Genomic DNA, 15,847 nt, shown 5'->3' with positions numbered 1-15,847 from the left:
CTCATACATACCAGTATTGTAGCTACTGGAGCAGCTTGGCTATGGGCACGGCTAGTTTTGGAGCATAAGTCTTCAGCACTATGGCCGGAATAATATCCGGGCCCGTAGCCTTTGCAGTATTGAGTGCCTTCTGTTTCTTGATTTCACCTGGAGTGAATTGAATTGACTGAAGATTGGCATTTGTGATGCTGGGGACTGCCGGAGGAGACCGAGATGGATCATCCACTCCGCACGCCTGGCTGAAGCCTTATCTTTTACACTGATGTGCTGGGCTCCCCCATCAATGAGGATGGGGTTATTTGTGGGGCTTCCTCCTCCAGTTGTTTAATTGTCCACCACCATTCATGACTAGATGTGACAGGACTGCAGAGCTTAGGTCTGATCCGTTGATTGTGGAATTGCTTAACTCTGTCTATCACATACCGCTTCCACTGTTTGGCACGCAAGTAGTCCCATGTTCTAATTTCACCAGGTTGACACTTCATTTTTAGGTGTGCATGGTGATGCTCTTGGCATGTCCTCCTATGCTGTTCATTAAACCAGGGTTGATCCTTTGACTTGATGGTAATTGTAGAGTGAGGAATATGCCAGGCCGTGAGGTTACAGATTGTGGCTGTATAAGATGCTGCTGCTGATGGCCCACAGCACCTCATGGGTGCCCAGTTTTGAGTTTCTAGATTTGTTTGAAATCTATCCCATTTAACACAAAGAACAAAGAAAAGTACAGCACAGGAACAGGCCCTTCGGCCCTCCAAGTCTGCGCCGATCATATTGCCCGTCAACTAAAACATTTTGCACTTCCGGTGTCTGTATCCCTCTATTCCCATCCTATTTATGTATTTGTCAAGCTGCCTCTTAAACACCACTATCGTACCTGCTTCCACCACCTCCTCTGGCACAATTCCAGACACTCACTACCCTCTGCGTAAAAAACTTGCCTCTCCTCTATAGTTTTCTCCTCTCCACCTTAAATCTATGTCCCCTAGTAATTGACTCTTCCACCCTGGGATAAAGCTTCTGACTATCTACTTTGTCCATGCCACTCATAATTTTGTAAACTTCTATCAAGGCGCCCCTCAATCTCCGTCGCTGTAGTGAGAATAATCTGAGTTTCTCCAACCTCTTCTCATAGCTAATAACATGGTGGTATTTCCTCCATCGCAACATGAGGGTATCCTCAATGTGAAGACTGGACTTGATCTCCACAAGGACCATGTGGTGGTCACTCCTCCAATACTGTCATCAACAGACACTCTGCAACAAAGATTGGTGAGGATGAGGTCGAGTCGGCTTTTCCCTCACTGCCTGCTGAAGACCCAGTCTAACAGCTAGGTCTTTTAGGACTTCACCAGCTCGGTCTGTAATGGTGCTGCCGAGCCACTCTTGTGATCACAGAATTTTTACAGAGCAGGAAGAAGCCATTTGGCCCATCGAGTCTGCATTGGCTCACTAAATGAGCAATCTACCTAATCCCACTCCCCTGCCTTATCCCTACAACCTTGCACATTCTCTATTTTCAGATAGCAATCCAATTCCCTTTTAACATCGCGATCAAATCTGCGTCCACCACCCTCTCAGAAGTTTGTTCCAGACTCCAACCATCTTCTGGGTGAAAAATCTTTTCCTCACATCACATTTACTCCTTTTGCCCATTATTTTGAATCAGTACCCTCTAGTTCTTGATGTACTCCTGAGAGGCAACAGTTTCTCACTATTTACCCTATCCATACCCCTCAGTATCTTGAATACCTCTAACTAATCTCCTCTCAGCCTTTTCTCCAAGGAAAATAGACCCAACCCCTCCAATCTATTCTCATAGCTACAGTTGTTTATCCCCGGAATCATTCTTGTGAATCTCTGTATTCCCTCCAATGCCTTCAATGATGGGCATTGAATTCCCCCACCCAGAGTCCATTCTGTGCTCTTGCACCCTCAGTGGTGTTGGGGGTGGCAGGTAAGCAGGTGTGGTTTTGGGCAGTAGGTGGTAATCAGTAGAAAGTTTCCTTCATGTGGTCCAGAGTCAATGCTGAGGACTCTCCAGGGCTCCTGACTGTATGTCACTATGCTGTCACCTCTGGTGGGTCTCCCCTGTCGTTGAGCCAGGACATATCCAAGGATAGTGATGATGGTGTCTGGGACATTGTCTCTGAGTATGACTTTGTCAGGCTGTTGCTGTCCCAGTTTTGGCACAAACCCACAGATTTTAGTAATGAAGAATTTGCAGGGTTGATGGGGCTGGGTTTGCTATTGTCGTTCCGGTGCCTAGCTCGATGCCGGGTGATCTGTCCAGTTAAATTGTGTTTGCTAGGCCATTTCAGGGGACATTTAAGAGTCAACCCTGTTGCTGAGAGTCTGGAGTCACATGTAAATCAGACCAGGTAAGGATGGTAGATTTCCTTCTCTAAAGGACGTTCGTGAACCAGATGGGTTTTTACAACAATCAACAATGGTTTCATGGTCACTGTTATCGAGATTTAAATTCCACCAGCTGCCGTGGTGGGATTCGATCCCATGTCCCCAGAACATTAGCCTGGGCGCTTGGATTATTAGTCCGGTGAAGTTACTACTATGCCACTGCTTCTCCTATAAACTCACTTGAGCTGAGTAATTCACTGAGATTGCAGAATAGATCTGCATCCTACAGATCAGATCATACATCAGCCTTACAAATTTTGAAATGATTTTCAATTCTCCTGATCACTCAGTGAATTTAGGCCGTTAGTTGCTGAGCATTAGGCTGGACCCATTTCAACACTAAATCTGTCCCAAGCTGGCTGATCTTAGCCCCGACAGAGGTTGGGTGTTAGAATTGGTTGTGGTTGTGGTTGGCACTAACTGTGCCAACTTGTTTAAAAAAGGTTGTCAGGATAAACTCAGCAATTACAGGCCAGTCAGTTTAACTTCAGCGGTGGGCAAGATTCTAGAAACAATTATTCAGGATAGAATTAAATATATGGAAAAATATAGGTTGAGAAGGAACAGCCAGTATAGATTTCTAAAGGGGAAATCGTGTTTAACTAACTTGCTGGAGTTTTTTGAAGAGTTAACAGAGAAGGTTGATCAGGGTAATGCTGTTGATGTGGTGTACGTGGACTTTCAAAAGGCATTTGATACAGAGCCACACAACAGACTTGTGAGAAAAGTCATTGCTCATGAAATAAGAGACAGTAGCAACATGGATACAAAATTGGCTGAAAAATAGGAAGCAGAGAGTAATGGTTAATGGATATTTTTTGGGCTGAAGGAAGGTTTGTAGTGGAGTTCCCCAGGAGTCTATATTGAGACCCTTGCTTTTCCTGATATGTATTAATGATCTAGATCTTGAAGTGCAGGGGACAATTTCAAAGTTTGCAGATGATATGAAGCTTGGGAATGTTGTGAACTATGAGGAGGACAGTGTAGAACTTCAGAAGGACATAGACAAGTTGGTGGAGTGGGCAGATAGGTGGCAGATGAAGTTCAATGCGGAGAAATGTGAGGTGATGCATTTTGGTAGGAAGAACATGGAAAGACAATATAAAATAAGGGGTGCAATTTTGAAGGGTGTGCAGGAGCAGAAAGACCTGGGTGTATATGTGTATAGATCATTGAAGGTGGCAGGACAGGTGGACTAGCCATATAAATACTGTGGCTACAAGAGCGGGTCAGAGGCTAGGAATCTTGTGGCAAATAACTCACCCCCTGACTCCCCAAAGCCTGTCCACCATCTACAAGGCACAAGTCAGGAGTGTGATGGAATACTCCACACTTGCCTGGATGAGTACAGCTCCCACAATACTCAAAAATCTTAACACCATCCAGAACAAAGCAGCTCGCTTGTTTGGCACCCCTTCTACAAACATTTGCTGCCCCCTCCACCAATGCACAGTGGCAGCAGTGTGTAACACCTACAAGATGCACTGCAGGAATTTACCAAGGCTCCTTAGCACTTTCCAAACCCACAACCACTACCATCCAGGAGGACAAGGGCAGCACTCCTTCACTGTCACCGGGTCAAAATCCTGGAGCTCCCTCCTTAACTGCACTGTGGGTGTACATGGACTGCAGTGGTTCAAGAGGGCAACTCACCACCACCTTCTCAAGGGCAACTAGGGATGGGCAATAAATGCTGGCCCAGCCAGTGAAGTGACCCATCTTGTGAATGAATAAAAAAAAGAGAGCAGTTAATAAAGCATATAGTATCCTAGGCTTTATTAATAGGGGCATAGAGTACAAGAGCAGGGAGGTTATGCTGAATTTATATAAGACATTCATTAGACCTCAGCTGGAGTATTGTGTACAGTTCTAGATGCCACATTATAGGAAGGATAGGAACACATTAGAGAGAGTGCTCAAGTGGTTTACAAGAATGGTTCTGGGGATGAGAAACTTTAGCTATGAAGATAGTTTGGAGAGGTTGGGACTGTTCTCCTTGGAGAGAAGAAGGCTAAGAGGGGCTTTGATAGAGATGTTCAAAATCATGAGGTGGCTAGACAGAGTAGATAGAGAAAACAAAAATAAAAATAGCTGGAAAAACTCAGCTGGTCTGACAGCATCTGCAGAGAGGAACACAGTCAATGTTTCGAGTCCGTATGACTCTTCGTCAGAACTGAGGAAAAATAGAAATGAGGTGAAATATAAGCTGGTTGAGGGGGGTGGGACAGGTAGAGCTGGATAGAGGGCCAGTGATAGGTGGAGGCAAAGGAAAGATCGCCAAAGATGTCATAGACAAAAGGGCATTGACAGTGGTGATGTTATGTAAGGAATGTTCTAATGGTGACATTAAGGGTAGAAAGCAGGACGAGCAAGGGACAGATGGCCCGGGTGGGGTGGGGGCAAGGGATCTAAATAGGCTAAAAGGTGGAGATAAAACAAAGGATAGAAATAAATTTAAAAATAATGGAAATGGGTGGGAAAAGAAAAATATATTTAAAAAATATATAAATTATTGGAAAAGGTGAGGATCGGAAAGGGGGGTGGGGATGGAGGGGAGAGTTCATGATCTGAAGTTGTTGAACTCAATGTTAAGCCCGGAAGGCTGTAAAGTGCCTAGTCGGAAGATGAGGCGCTGTTCCTCCAGTTTGCATTGAGCTTCACTGGAACATTGCAACAGGCCAAGGACAGACATGTGGGCATGAGAGCAGGGTGGTATTGAAATGGCAAGTGATAGAGAGGTCTGGATCATGCTTGTAGACAGACCGAAGGTGTTCTGCAAAGCGGTCACCCAGTCTGTGTTTGGTCTCTCCAATGTAGAGGAGACCGCATTGGGAGCAGTGAATGCAGTAGACTAAATTGAGGGAAGTGCAAAAGGGAAAAGATGTTCTCACTCATAAAAAGATCAGAGCGAGGGGGCACAGATGTAAAGTGATTTGCAAAATAAGCAAATGTGATGTGAGAAAGCTTTTTCACACCGTGAGTACTTTGGGCCTGGAATGCACTGCCTGGAAGTGTGGTGGAGGCAAGTTCAATCAAGGCATTCAAGAAGCAATTAGATGATTATCTGTATAGAAACGATGTGAAGGGGTACGGGGAAGAGGTAGGGCAATGGCACTAGGTCATAATGCTCATTTGGTGAGCTGGTGCAGACTTGATGAGCTGAATGGCCTCCTGTGCCGTTAAAATTCTGTGATCCTGTAACAATAAAAATGACTAGTATTTATATAATGCCTTTAACATAATGAAATGTTCCAAGGCACTTCATAGGTGCATTATTAGACAATATTTGACACTGAGTCACAAAATGCAATATTAGGGCAAATGACCAAAAACTTGGTAAAAGAGATTTAGGGATTATTTTAAATGAGGAGCGAGAGGTGGAGAGACAAAGATGTATAGGGAGACAACTCCAGAACGTGAGGCCTAGACAGCTGAAGGCACGGCCACCAGTGCCATAATTAAGGTTGAGAATGCTGTAGAGACCAAAGTTAGAAGAGCGCAGGTATTTCAAGATTTTGGGACTGGATGAGATTAAAGATAGGGAGGGAGCAGACTATGGAGGGCTTTGAAAACAAGGATGGGAATTTTAAAATCAAGGCATGGCTTAACCAGAAGTCAGCGAGTACGGTGGTGATGGATAAACAGGACTTGGTGTGTGTAAGGAATGAGTGGCAGAACATTGAATAACCAGATTTGTGGAGAGTAGAATGTGGGAGACCAGCTAGGAGTTTGTTGAAATAACTATGTCTAGAGCTAGCAAACACATGGATGAGGGTTTCGGCAGCAGTTAAGCTAAGGGAGGACTGGAGTCGAGCAATGTTGTGGAGGTGATAAAAGGCGATCTTAGTTGAAAGCTCATCTCTGGGTCAAATGTGACACCAAGATTGTGAACAAACGACTTAATTTCAGACTGTTACCTGGGTGATGGGGGGGTTTGCGGGGAGATGAACCTGATAGCTAGGGAACTTGGAGTAAATGACTTTGATTTCACAACATTTCATTGGAGGAAATTTTTGTTCATGCAATACTGGGTGTGGGATAAGCAATCCGATAACTTAACAACAGTGGAGGAGTCGAAAGAGGTGGTGCTGAGGTACAGCTGGGTGGTGTCTGCATACATGTGAAAGCTGAAGCGATGTTTTTGGATGATGTCATCGAGGAGCAGCATGTAGATGAGAGATAGGATGGAATTCAAGATGAAATGTTGTGGACATGAGATAATGGTGCAGGAGCGGGAAGAGAAGCCATTGCAATCATACCTGGCTACGATTAGGTAAGAACTGAACCAGGCAAGAGCAACTCCACCTAGATGAATGACAGTGGAGCGGCAATGGAGGAGGATGGTGTGTTCAGCCATATCAAAGCCTGCAGCCGAGTGGAAAAGCACATGGAGCTCAAGCTTACCTTAGTCACAAATGATGTCCTGGTAGACTGGAGGGATTCAAACATGAAATTCCAGGAAGAATGGACATGGATTGGGAGGCAACTTGCACAAAGACTTGGAGAGGAAAGGAAGATTGGAGATGGGGCCATAGTTTGCAAAGCTGGTGGGGGTCAAGTGATGGTTTTTGAGGAGATGGCAAGGTTGAGGCTATTGCGATGATTTTGGGTTAAGAAGATTACAGGAGGATAAGAGTGTAGTGAAATCAGAAGAGAGAACATGATGAGATGAGATGGAGGTTGAAATCACCTGAGGATGAAAAGTTGCTCAGTGCAGAGATTGAGGATGGAAAACAGTGAAGATAACTTAGGGAGAAAATTTATATGGTATTTGGCTGGGAGGTAGAGAACAAGGATTTTAAATGAGGTAAGAGGGTTGGAATAAGGGGAGATGCTCAAAGGAGGAGAAAGTGCCAGAGGAGCAGGGGGAACAGACCAGGGTGCGATTTGAAGATAAAGAACCACACCAGCATCATGCCAGTCTGAGTGAGCTAAGTGTTGGAAGATTTGTCCAGGCTTCATTTAGGCAGAAGTTGTCATCACTTTCTGGCAGGTTTTCGTCAAGACCATGATGTTGATGCAGTTATTCACAATAAGCTTGAGGATGGTAAGGGTCATGTTTATGAGGGAACGGCCATTCTGGAGAGCGATGCAGAGCGCGATGGTGGAAACTGATTCACTGGGTCAACTGTGCAGGGAGTTGGACGGGAAGGAGATTGACAAGCTGAGCCTCCAGCAGACATGCTGGGCTGAAAGTTCGACAGTTGAGGATGTTCCTTGTAATGAGGTAGTGCCAAGTGTCTTGCTGGGCTGTTTGGAGGATCCCAACAGAAGCACAGAGGGAGAGTTAGGCTTATCGATGAGACAGTCAAGCTTGAGAGTGTGGCTGGAAAAGAGATGAATGTTGAAGAATTGAGTGTAGAGATTTAGGATGGCAGGGTTTCTGAGAGGGGAGAGGATCTAGGAGAGATAAAGAGGAAAGTTTTTTTTAAAATTAGAAATAGGATTGACAGTCTTGGGCCTGGAGTGGCAGGCCAAAGGCATGTGCAAGTTAAGTGGAACATTCAAGCAGTTATTAGGAAACATGAAAATCTCCGCAAATGGGATGAAATAAATATTGCTTGAGGTTGAGATCAGACATGGCTGGGATTAGCCCAGTATGGTGCTGACGCTGACATGGGTTGTATGTGGATAATGACCTCAAGGGATGGGCTACTGGCAGGTACATGAATGTGTAACTGTACCTTCAGGCTTGGCATTGAACCTTGGACTCACAGGTCAGTATGGCTTACTGATGTACTTGTTGGTATATTTTGGCATCAGAGACAATTTGATATGTTTCAATGTAACTATTGGAAGTCTGTGAATTGTAAGACGAGACCTGTATGGAATCCAAGTCCCCAAGGCTTTACTCTTGAAAACTGCATTATACTTCAATTGTAAAACTAGTTACATTAACCAAAGGGTCTGCATCTTGGAGCATCCCCTTTGGTTCTTTCTCTCCTCCCACTAATAATATTGACATCCCATTTTGTAACTTCGGGTGCCCTGAGTTTTAGCTTCTTCAGAGATGGCATTTTCAGTAAGCTGTAAAGGATATTTGCTTTAAAGTAATTATATTTAACTGACATCTGGAGCAATGCCTTACTCAAAATGTCCACTTAGTAATTTCAAGTTCATTGAATTTGAGAAGCTATTTGTTAGATTAGTCTACAGTATAGCTGAACTGCTAATAATTTGATTTTATTCTTTCCAGTATGCAGATAAAGAGGAAGTAGTTTTATGGATGAACACTGTTGGACCCTACCATAATCGACAAGAAACATACAAGTACTTTTCCCTACCCTTTTGTGCAGGGAAAAAAAAGACTATCAATCATTACCATGAAACATTAGGAGAAGCCCTTCAAGGAGTAGAGCTGGAGTTCAGTGGTCTTGATATTAAATTTAAAGGTAGGAATATTGATTCACTTTGTTTAGTAAGGCATGAAGATAAGATATTAGACTCACTATGCTTATTACGATACATGACGGTAAACAGGAAGTTTGGGTGCAGCTATACAGGCCCTGATATTTACAGAGAGGCGGGGAGGGTATGGGTGAGGCTGAAAAGGGCCAAGGAACCCAGGGATGTGGAGGACTCGTTCACATCTTGTAACTTCAACTCCTGCCTGGCAGATGGCCAAACGGGCAGCCTGGCTGGTGAATCGAGGGAACCCAGCAACAGAAGGCCACAGAGATGGGCTTGCCCTGGCTATGGCCCCCAGCAATCAGGAGCAATCAAAAATTCAATCTTTTCAAATCTAATTTAGAATGGTATATTTGAATCTCTAACAACTTTAGAAATCATTGTGAGGATAATTCCCCAGGTGGACAACTGAGATGTTTTTAAAATAGCGAGTGTGCAAAGCTCTGAAATGTGTGGGGTGTGCAATATTGGGAGCCATATTTATGGGGACATTGTTTTGGGATCTTAGTTTTACAAATGTACTGTGCAAAGTCAGTGCAGTGTTTCATAACTTTTGAATCTTTAGACATGTGACATTTTAAGAATTAGAATGTTATCCAGCCCATGTCAGCTAAGTCTTCAATATTGATTCCTTGTCTTTTTCCATATCCCCCAATAGCCTTACTTGTGCAGTAAGTCATTACTTACTTTTTAAACACCTCAGTTGCTTTTCTAGGGTAGAGAGTTCGGTATTGTTGCAAACTTTTGTGAAGAATTGCCTGAGCTACCTTCTAACTGTCGTAATTTAAATTTTATTTTCCCTTCTCCATGAACCATTAATTATAAATAAATGTTTTTGTATACTCTCCCTTTGCATTTTTTTGTATCTTTTTGTTACAGCCCTCATTCTTCATGTTCTTTGATCTTGTATCTGCTGTTGCTTTGTGTTCAATATGTGCCCGAACCATTCTTTAACACCATAGTTGCATTACCCCAGAATTATCTTCTTTGCTTTTCAGGGCTGTGCTTAATTTGTAAACCACTTGTTGAATAGATTCCATTGTAAATTTGCTTAGTAATCATTTCTCCCACCCTGTATTTGTTGCTTCATTATCGATTCAAAGTAACCTCCTGAACATTATTCCAAGTGCCACAGAGAAAAAGCATCTATATACACCGTATTTCATGAGCACTGGATGATCCAAGATGCTTTATAGCTGATGAAGCACTCCTGAAATGTAGTCACGATGGTAATGTTGGAAACGTGGTAACCAAACATCAGTGTGATAATGAGCATATAATTTGCTTTTACTCTTGTTTGTGGCGATAACTCCCCTGCTCATTCTCAAAACTCCCTGGAGTGGGACTTGAATCCAAAACCTTCAGATTAATCAGAAATAGACTATTTTAAGAAGCAAGTGTGCAAAGATGTGAAATGTGTGGGGTAAATAAGTTGCTAATCAGTATAAAATTGAAGACTTTTAATTAATTTTTGCGATATGGCTGTTAAGCCAGGAGGGTGTATGGACCTCATCTTAGGGGCCTCATTTATAAGGAAAGACTGAAGAAACTTTCAGCTGTAAAATAAGGTGTCTGACAAACGATTATAGAAAAGGTACATCTGGAGAGCTAAACTATAAAACTGCAAGAGGCAGATAAGGATCCCAGGTTCAAACTAGTAAATGGCAAACCTAGGATAGATATCAGGAACTTTTTCTTACCACACTAAATTGAGTATGCACAGTTCTAAATTCATATTTTTCTAAGCAAGCTGTCAGTTTAACATTGGTTTCATGCAGCATTTTATAAACCTACTAACATTATTTCCCCAAACTCAGGTCGAATTTGCAGAAGAATTTACATTCTGGTACTGCAGAAATCTCCAGCTTCACTGTCCTTGGACAGCACAGAGTGGCTATTGGTTTGTGCACATGGTTCTTTGATCTGGGCTTAAATCTCATGACAGCAGGGAATAGATGGCTTCAAATAGAGAGTAGATTGGGGCCTAACAAGAGGGGATCCAAAGGTCCTCTATAAGCAGTACTTAAAGTGAATAGGTCATCGGCCTGGGCAGGATGCAGCATAGGTTGCTGAGGGAAGTAAGGGTAGAAATTGTGTAGATGTTGGCCACAATTTTCCAATTCTCCATAGATACTAGAGTGGTGGCACAGGACTGGGGGATTGCATATGTTAAATAATTGTTCTTATTTCTCCTATTCTTTGGAGGCGATAGGACAGGTTAACAAAGCAGCTAATGAAACATTTGGAACCTTGGGCTTTATAAATAGAGGCACAGAGTACTAAAGCCAAGAAGTTATGCTGAACCTATATAAAACACAAGCTCAGCCCTAGCTGGAGGATTGTACATAATTCAGGGCACCGCACTTGAAAGAGTACAGAAGAGATTTGCTAGAACGGTTCGAACATTCAGGATTACAGTTATGTTGGTACACAGGAGAAGCTGGGGTTAGAACAGAGAAGACTCGGGGGATTTAATAGAGGTGCTTAAAATCCTGAAAGGTTTGTAAGGTAAATAGCTAAAGAATGGATAAGCAAAGGGCACAGACGGAAAGTGATTGCCAAAGGAACCTGAGGAAAACTTACGTAATGACTGATTAGAATTAGAATGCACTACCTGGTAGGGTGGTGAACACAGATTCAAAAGTACTTTTTGAGAGGGAATTGGATAAATGCTTGAAGAAATCATTGTAGGAATATGGAGAAAGAGCAGGGGCTTAAGTGCTCTTCTAATGGGCTGGCGCACTCTCGATGGGGTGAATGGCGGCCTTCTTTGCTGTGTCAGACCACTTTTTTGTGCCATGGCTAAGACTACTGTTTCCATCTCTATTATCGCTTGACTTCGGTCCTGCCTCAGCTCAAGTGCGACTGAAACACTGTATTGTACTTTTGTAACTTACAGACTTGACTATTCCAAAATACTGCTGGCTAGCCTCCCACGTTCTATACATTGCCATGCCTTAACTTGCATCAAGTCCTGTCACCTATCATCCCTGTGCTTGCTGACTTTCACCTGATCTAGCAACATCATGATTTTAAAATACTCATCCTTGTTTTCAGATCCCTCCCTGACTGTAAGCCTCCCTATCTCTGTAGTCTCCTCTGGCCCCACAATCTTCTGAGATATCTGTGCTCGCCTAATTCTGGCCTCTTAAGTATCCCCAATTTTAATTGCTGCACTATTCAATTTGCTAAGTAGTCTGGACTGCGAGTTGCAACTGACCAGGTCTAGTGTGCCTGGACTGCTGGTGATGGTTGATCTGCCTGAAAGCATCTAAGTCCAAACTATTGTAATTTGTAATTGTTTTTTTACCAGCTTAATGGATACTTGGAATCCTCAGATTCAAACTTCCTACCAAGTTCCATGTTGCCCACCTCCCATGCATGCATGCAAACACTCTAGAAGCAAATTATATTGAAATCAGATTGGTAGCAAATTGACTTCAGTTATTTCACATTGTATTATAATCAAATATATTTTTAGAATTATTTGAGGATTTAACAACCAGGTTGAATAAAGGGTTACTAATAGATGTAATGCATTAGGGTTTTCAAAAGGCTTTAGATAAGGTACCAGATAAAAGGTTACTGCACAAGATAAGAGTTCATGGCGTTGGGGGTGATATATTAGCATGGGTGGGGGATTGGCTAACAGAAAACAGAATTGGGATAAATGGACCATCTTCAGATTAGCAAACTAACAAATGGAGTGCCATAGGGATCAATGCTGGGGCTTCAACTATTTATGATCTATGATAGACTTGGATAAAAGGACCCAATGTATTGTAGCCAGATTTGCAGGTGATATAAAGATAGGTAGGAGAACAAGTTGCAAAGAGGATACAAAGAGGCTAAGTGAGTGGAGGAAAAAAACTGGCAGATGGAGTATAATGTGGGAAAATGTGAGGTCCACTTTGGCAGGAAGAACAGAAAAAAGAATATTTAAATGTGAGAGACTGCAGAATGCTGCGGTAAAGAGAGATCTGGGTGTCCTTGTACATGATTCACAATGAGTTAATGCAGATTAAGCAGGTAATCAGGAAGGCATATGGGTATTTGGCCTTTATTGCAAGGAGGCTGGAGTATAAAAGTAGGGTAGCTTTACTCTTACAGGGCATTGGTGAGATCGCACCTGGAGTACTGTGTAAAATTTTGGTCTCCTTATTTAAGGAGGGATGTACTTGCATTGGAAGCAGATCAAAGAAGGTTCACTAGGCTGATTCCTGGAATGAAGGGATGGTCTTAGGAGGAAAGGTTAGGCCTATACTCATTTGAGCTTAGAAGAATGAGAGGTGAACGTATTGAAACTTATAGAAAGGGTAGATATGAAGAGGATGTTTCCCCTCATTGGGAGACGAGTGGAATCTATAACTAGGGGGTCACAGTTTCAAAATAAGGGGTTTCCTGTTTAAGACAGGAGGAATTTCTTCTGAGGGTCATTAGTGTTTAGAATTCTCTTCCTTAACAGTGGAGGCTGGATCATTGAATATATTCAAGGCTGAGTTAGGTGAATTTTTGATCTATAAAGGAGCTAAAGGTTATTGCAGACAGGCAGGAAAGTTGAGTTAAAACCAGAATCAGTTCAACCATGGTCTTATTGAACGGCAGAGCAGGCTCGATGGGCCGAATGGCCAATTCTTCCTATTTCTTGTGATCATTGGTGGCTATGCCCTAAACTGTGGAATTCCACCCCTAACCCCTCTGCCTCTTTACTTTCTTCCTTTAAAATCTTTACAACCTACCTCTGACTGACCAAATATCTCCTTATGCGGCTCGGTGTTAAACTTTGTTTGATAGTGCCTTGGTGAAGCACCTTGAGATGTTTTATTATATTAAAGGGGCTATATAAATATAAGTTGCTGCTATTTCTCAGTGCAATGCTACTTTTGCTTTGATATGTTTCAATTGAAACAAGGGAGCTACCCAGAAGAAAATATTTACTAATTTTTTCAGTATAATTCTTACTGATTGCCTTAGCTCTTGTTTTCTGGTCATCTTAGAGTTTGTTGGAGATGTCTGTGTGTGGCTTGGTGCAGTTTTCTTCTAATTGTAAGTTCTGCTGCCTTCCTTGTTCAAACACTGAAGTGTGATTTTAAAATGAGTCCTTTGTGTATAATGTGATTTTGGAATACCACATAACTAAATTGACTACAACAGGTGGAAAATCTTTCCAAAACAAAAACAGAAATACCTGGAGAAACTTAGCAGGTCTGGCAGCATCGGTGGAGAAGAGCACAGCTGATGTTTTGAGTCCTCATCACCCTTCACCAGAACTAAGTAAAAATAGGAAAGGGGTGAAATATAAGCTGGTTTAAGTAGGGGGGGGGTTGTTGGGACAAGAAGAGCTAGGTAAAGGGCCAGTGATAGGTGGAGTTAACCACAAGATGTCACAGACAAAAGGACGAAGAGGTGATGAAGGTTGTGATATTATCTGAAGGGATGTGCTAATTAAGGGTAGAAAGCAGGACAAACAAGGTACAGATAGCCCTAGTGGGGGTGGAGTGGGGTGAAGGAATCTAAAAAGGCTGAAAGGTAGAGATAAAACAATGAATGGAAATAGGTGGGAAAAGAAAAATCTATATAAATTATTGGAAAAAACAAAAAGGAGGGGAAAGAACGGAAAGAGGGTGGGGATGGAGGAGAGAGTTCAGGATCTAAAATTGTTGAACTCAGTATTCAGTCCGGAAGGCTGTAAAGTACCTAGTCGGAAGATGAGGTGCTGTTCCTCCAGTTTGCATTGAGCTTCACTGGAACAATGCAGCAAGCCAAGGATGGATATGTGGGCATGAGAGCAGGGTGGAGTGTTGAAATGGCAAGCGACAGGGAGGTCTGGGTCATGCTTGCGGACAGACCGCAGGTGTTCTGCAAAGCGGTCACCCAGTCTGCGTTTGGTCTCTCCAATGTAGAGGAAACCGCGCATAGGGAGGGAAGTGCAAGTGAAATGCTGCTTCACTTGAAAGGAGTGTTTGAGCCCTTGGACGGTGAGGAGAGGGTAAGTAAAGGGGCAGGTGTTGCATCTTCTGTGGTTGCATGGGAAGGTTCCGTGGGAGGGGGTTGAGGAGTAGGGGGTGATGGAGGAGTGGACCAGGGTGTCAAGGAAGGAACGATCCCTACGGAATCGGGGGGTGAAGGGAAGATGTGTTTAGTGGTGGCATCATGCTGGAGTTGGCAGAAATGGCGAAGAATGATCCTTTGAATACGGAGGCTGGTGGGGTGATAAGTGAGGACAAGGGGAACCCTATCATGTTTCTGGGAGGGAGGAGAAGGCGTGAGGGTGGATGCGCGGGAGATGGGCCGGACATGGTTGAGGGCCCTGCCAACCACCATGGGTAGAAAACCTCGGTTAAGGAAGAAGGAGGACATGTCAGAGGAACTGTTTTTGAAAGTGGCATCTTCAGAACAGATGTGATGGAGGCGAAGGAACTGAGAGAATGGGATGGAGTCCTTACAGGAAGTGGAGTGTGAGGAGCTGTAGTCGAGGTAGCTGTGGGAGTCGGGTAGGCTTGTAATGGATATTGGTGGACAGTCTATCACCAGAAATTAAGACAGAGAGGTCAAGGAAGGGAAGTGTCAGAGATGGACCATGTGAAAATGATGGAGGGGTGGAAAGCCAACTCCAGCATGAGGTAGCCACCAAACATATTTTCCCTTCACCGCCCCCCCCCCCCCCAAAACCCCGCCGCGGCATTCCAGATCCCAGAAGTGAAAAGACAGTCATACTAATCAACTGCAGTTCCCATTCTCCCGAATATACTGGGATAGGCTGTTCAGCCCTTCCAACATTCATACGAATGTAATGTAAATAGGGGTGGAACGAGGTTATTCAGGCCTTCAAGCCAGCTTCACCATTCGGTACAATCACGGCTGATCATCTACTTTCATGATTCATAAAATAAAATACAGTGGATGTTGGAAATCTGAAATAAAAATAGAAAATGCTGGAAACACTCAGCTGGTCTGACAGCATCTATGGAGGGAGAAAAAGAGTTAACGTTTCAGCTCTGTGACCTTTCAAGTTCTGATGGAA

At 43.3% G+C, this 15,847-nt stretch overlaps 1 protein-coding gene across 1 annotated transcript in view; it reads left to right on the top strand.

The window, feature by feature from the left end:
• Positions 1-15,847, top strand: part of tm9sf3 (transmembrane 9 superfamily member 3) — a 130,580-nt gene that overhangs the window by 26,266 nt on the left and 88,467 nt on the right. Inside the window, exon 2 of the mRNA XM_041176409.1 lies at positions 8,612-8,807. Coding sequence (XP_041032343.1) covers positions 8,612-8,807 — 196 coding nt within the window. The remainder of the gene's footprint in view (positions 1-8,611; positions 8,808-15,847) is intronic.

Source organism: Carcharodon carcharias, chromosome 28 (genome assembly GCF_017639515.1).
Source record: "Carcharodon carcharias isolate sCarCar2 chromosome 28, sCarCar2.pri, whole genome shotgun sequence".
Taxonomy (NCBI): domain Eukaryota; kingdom Metazoa; phylum Chordata; class Chondrichthyes; order Lamniformes; family Lamnidae; genus Carcharodon; species Carcharodon carcharias.
This window is presented reverse-complemented; position numbering and strand designations above follow the sequence as displayed.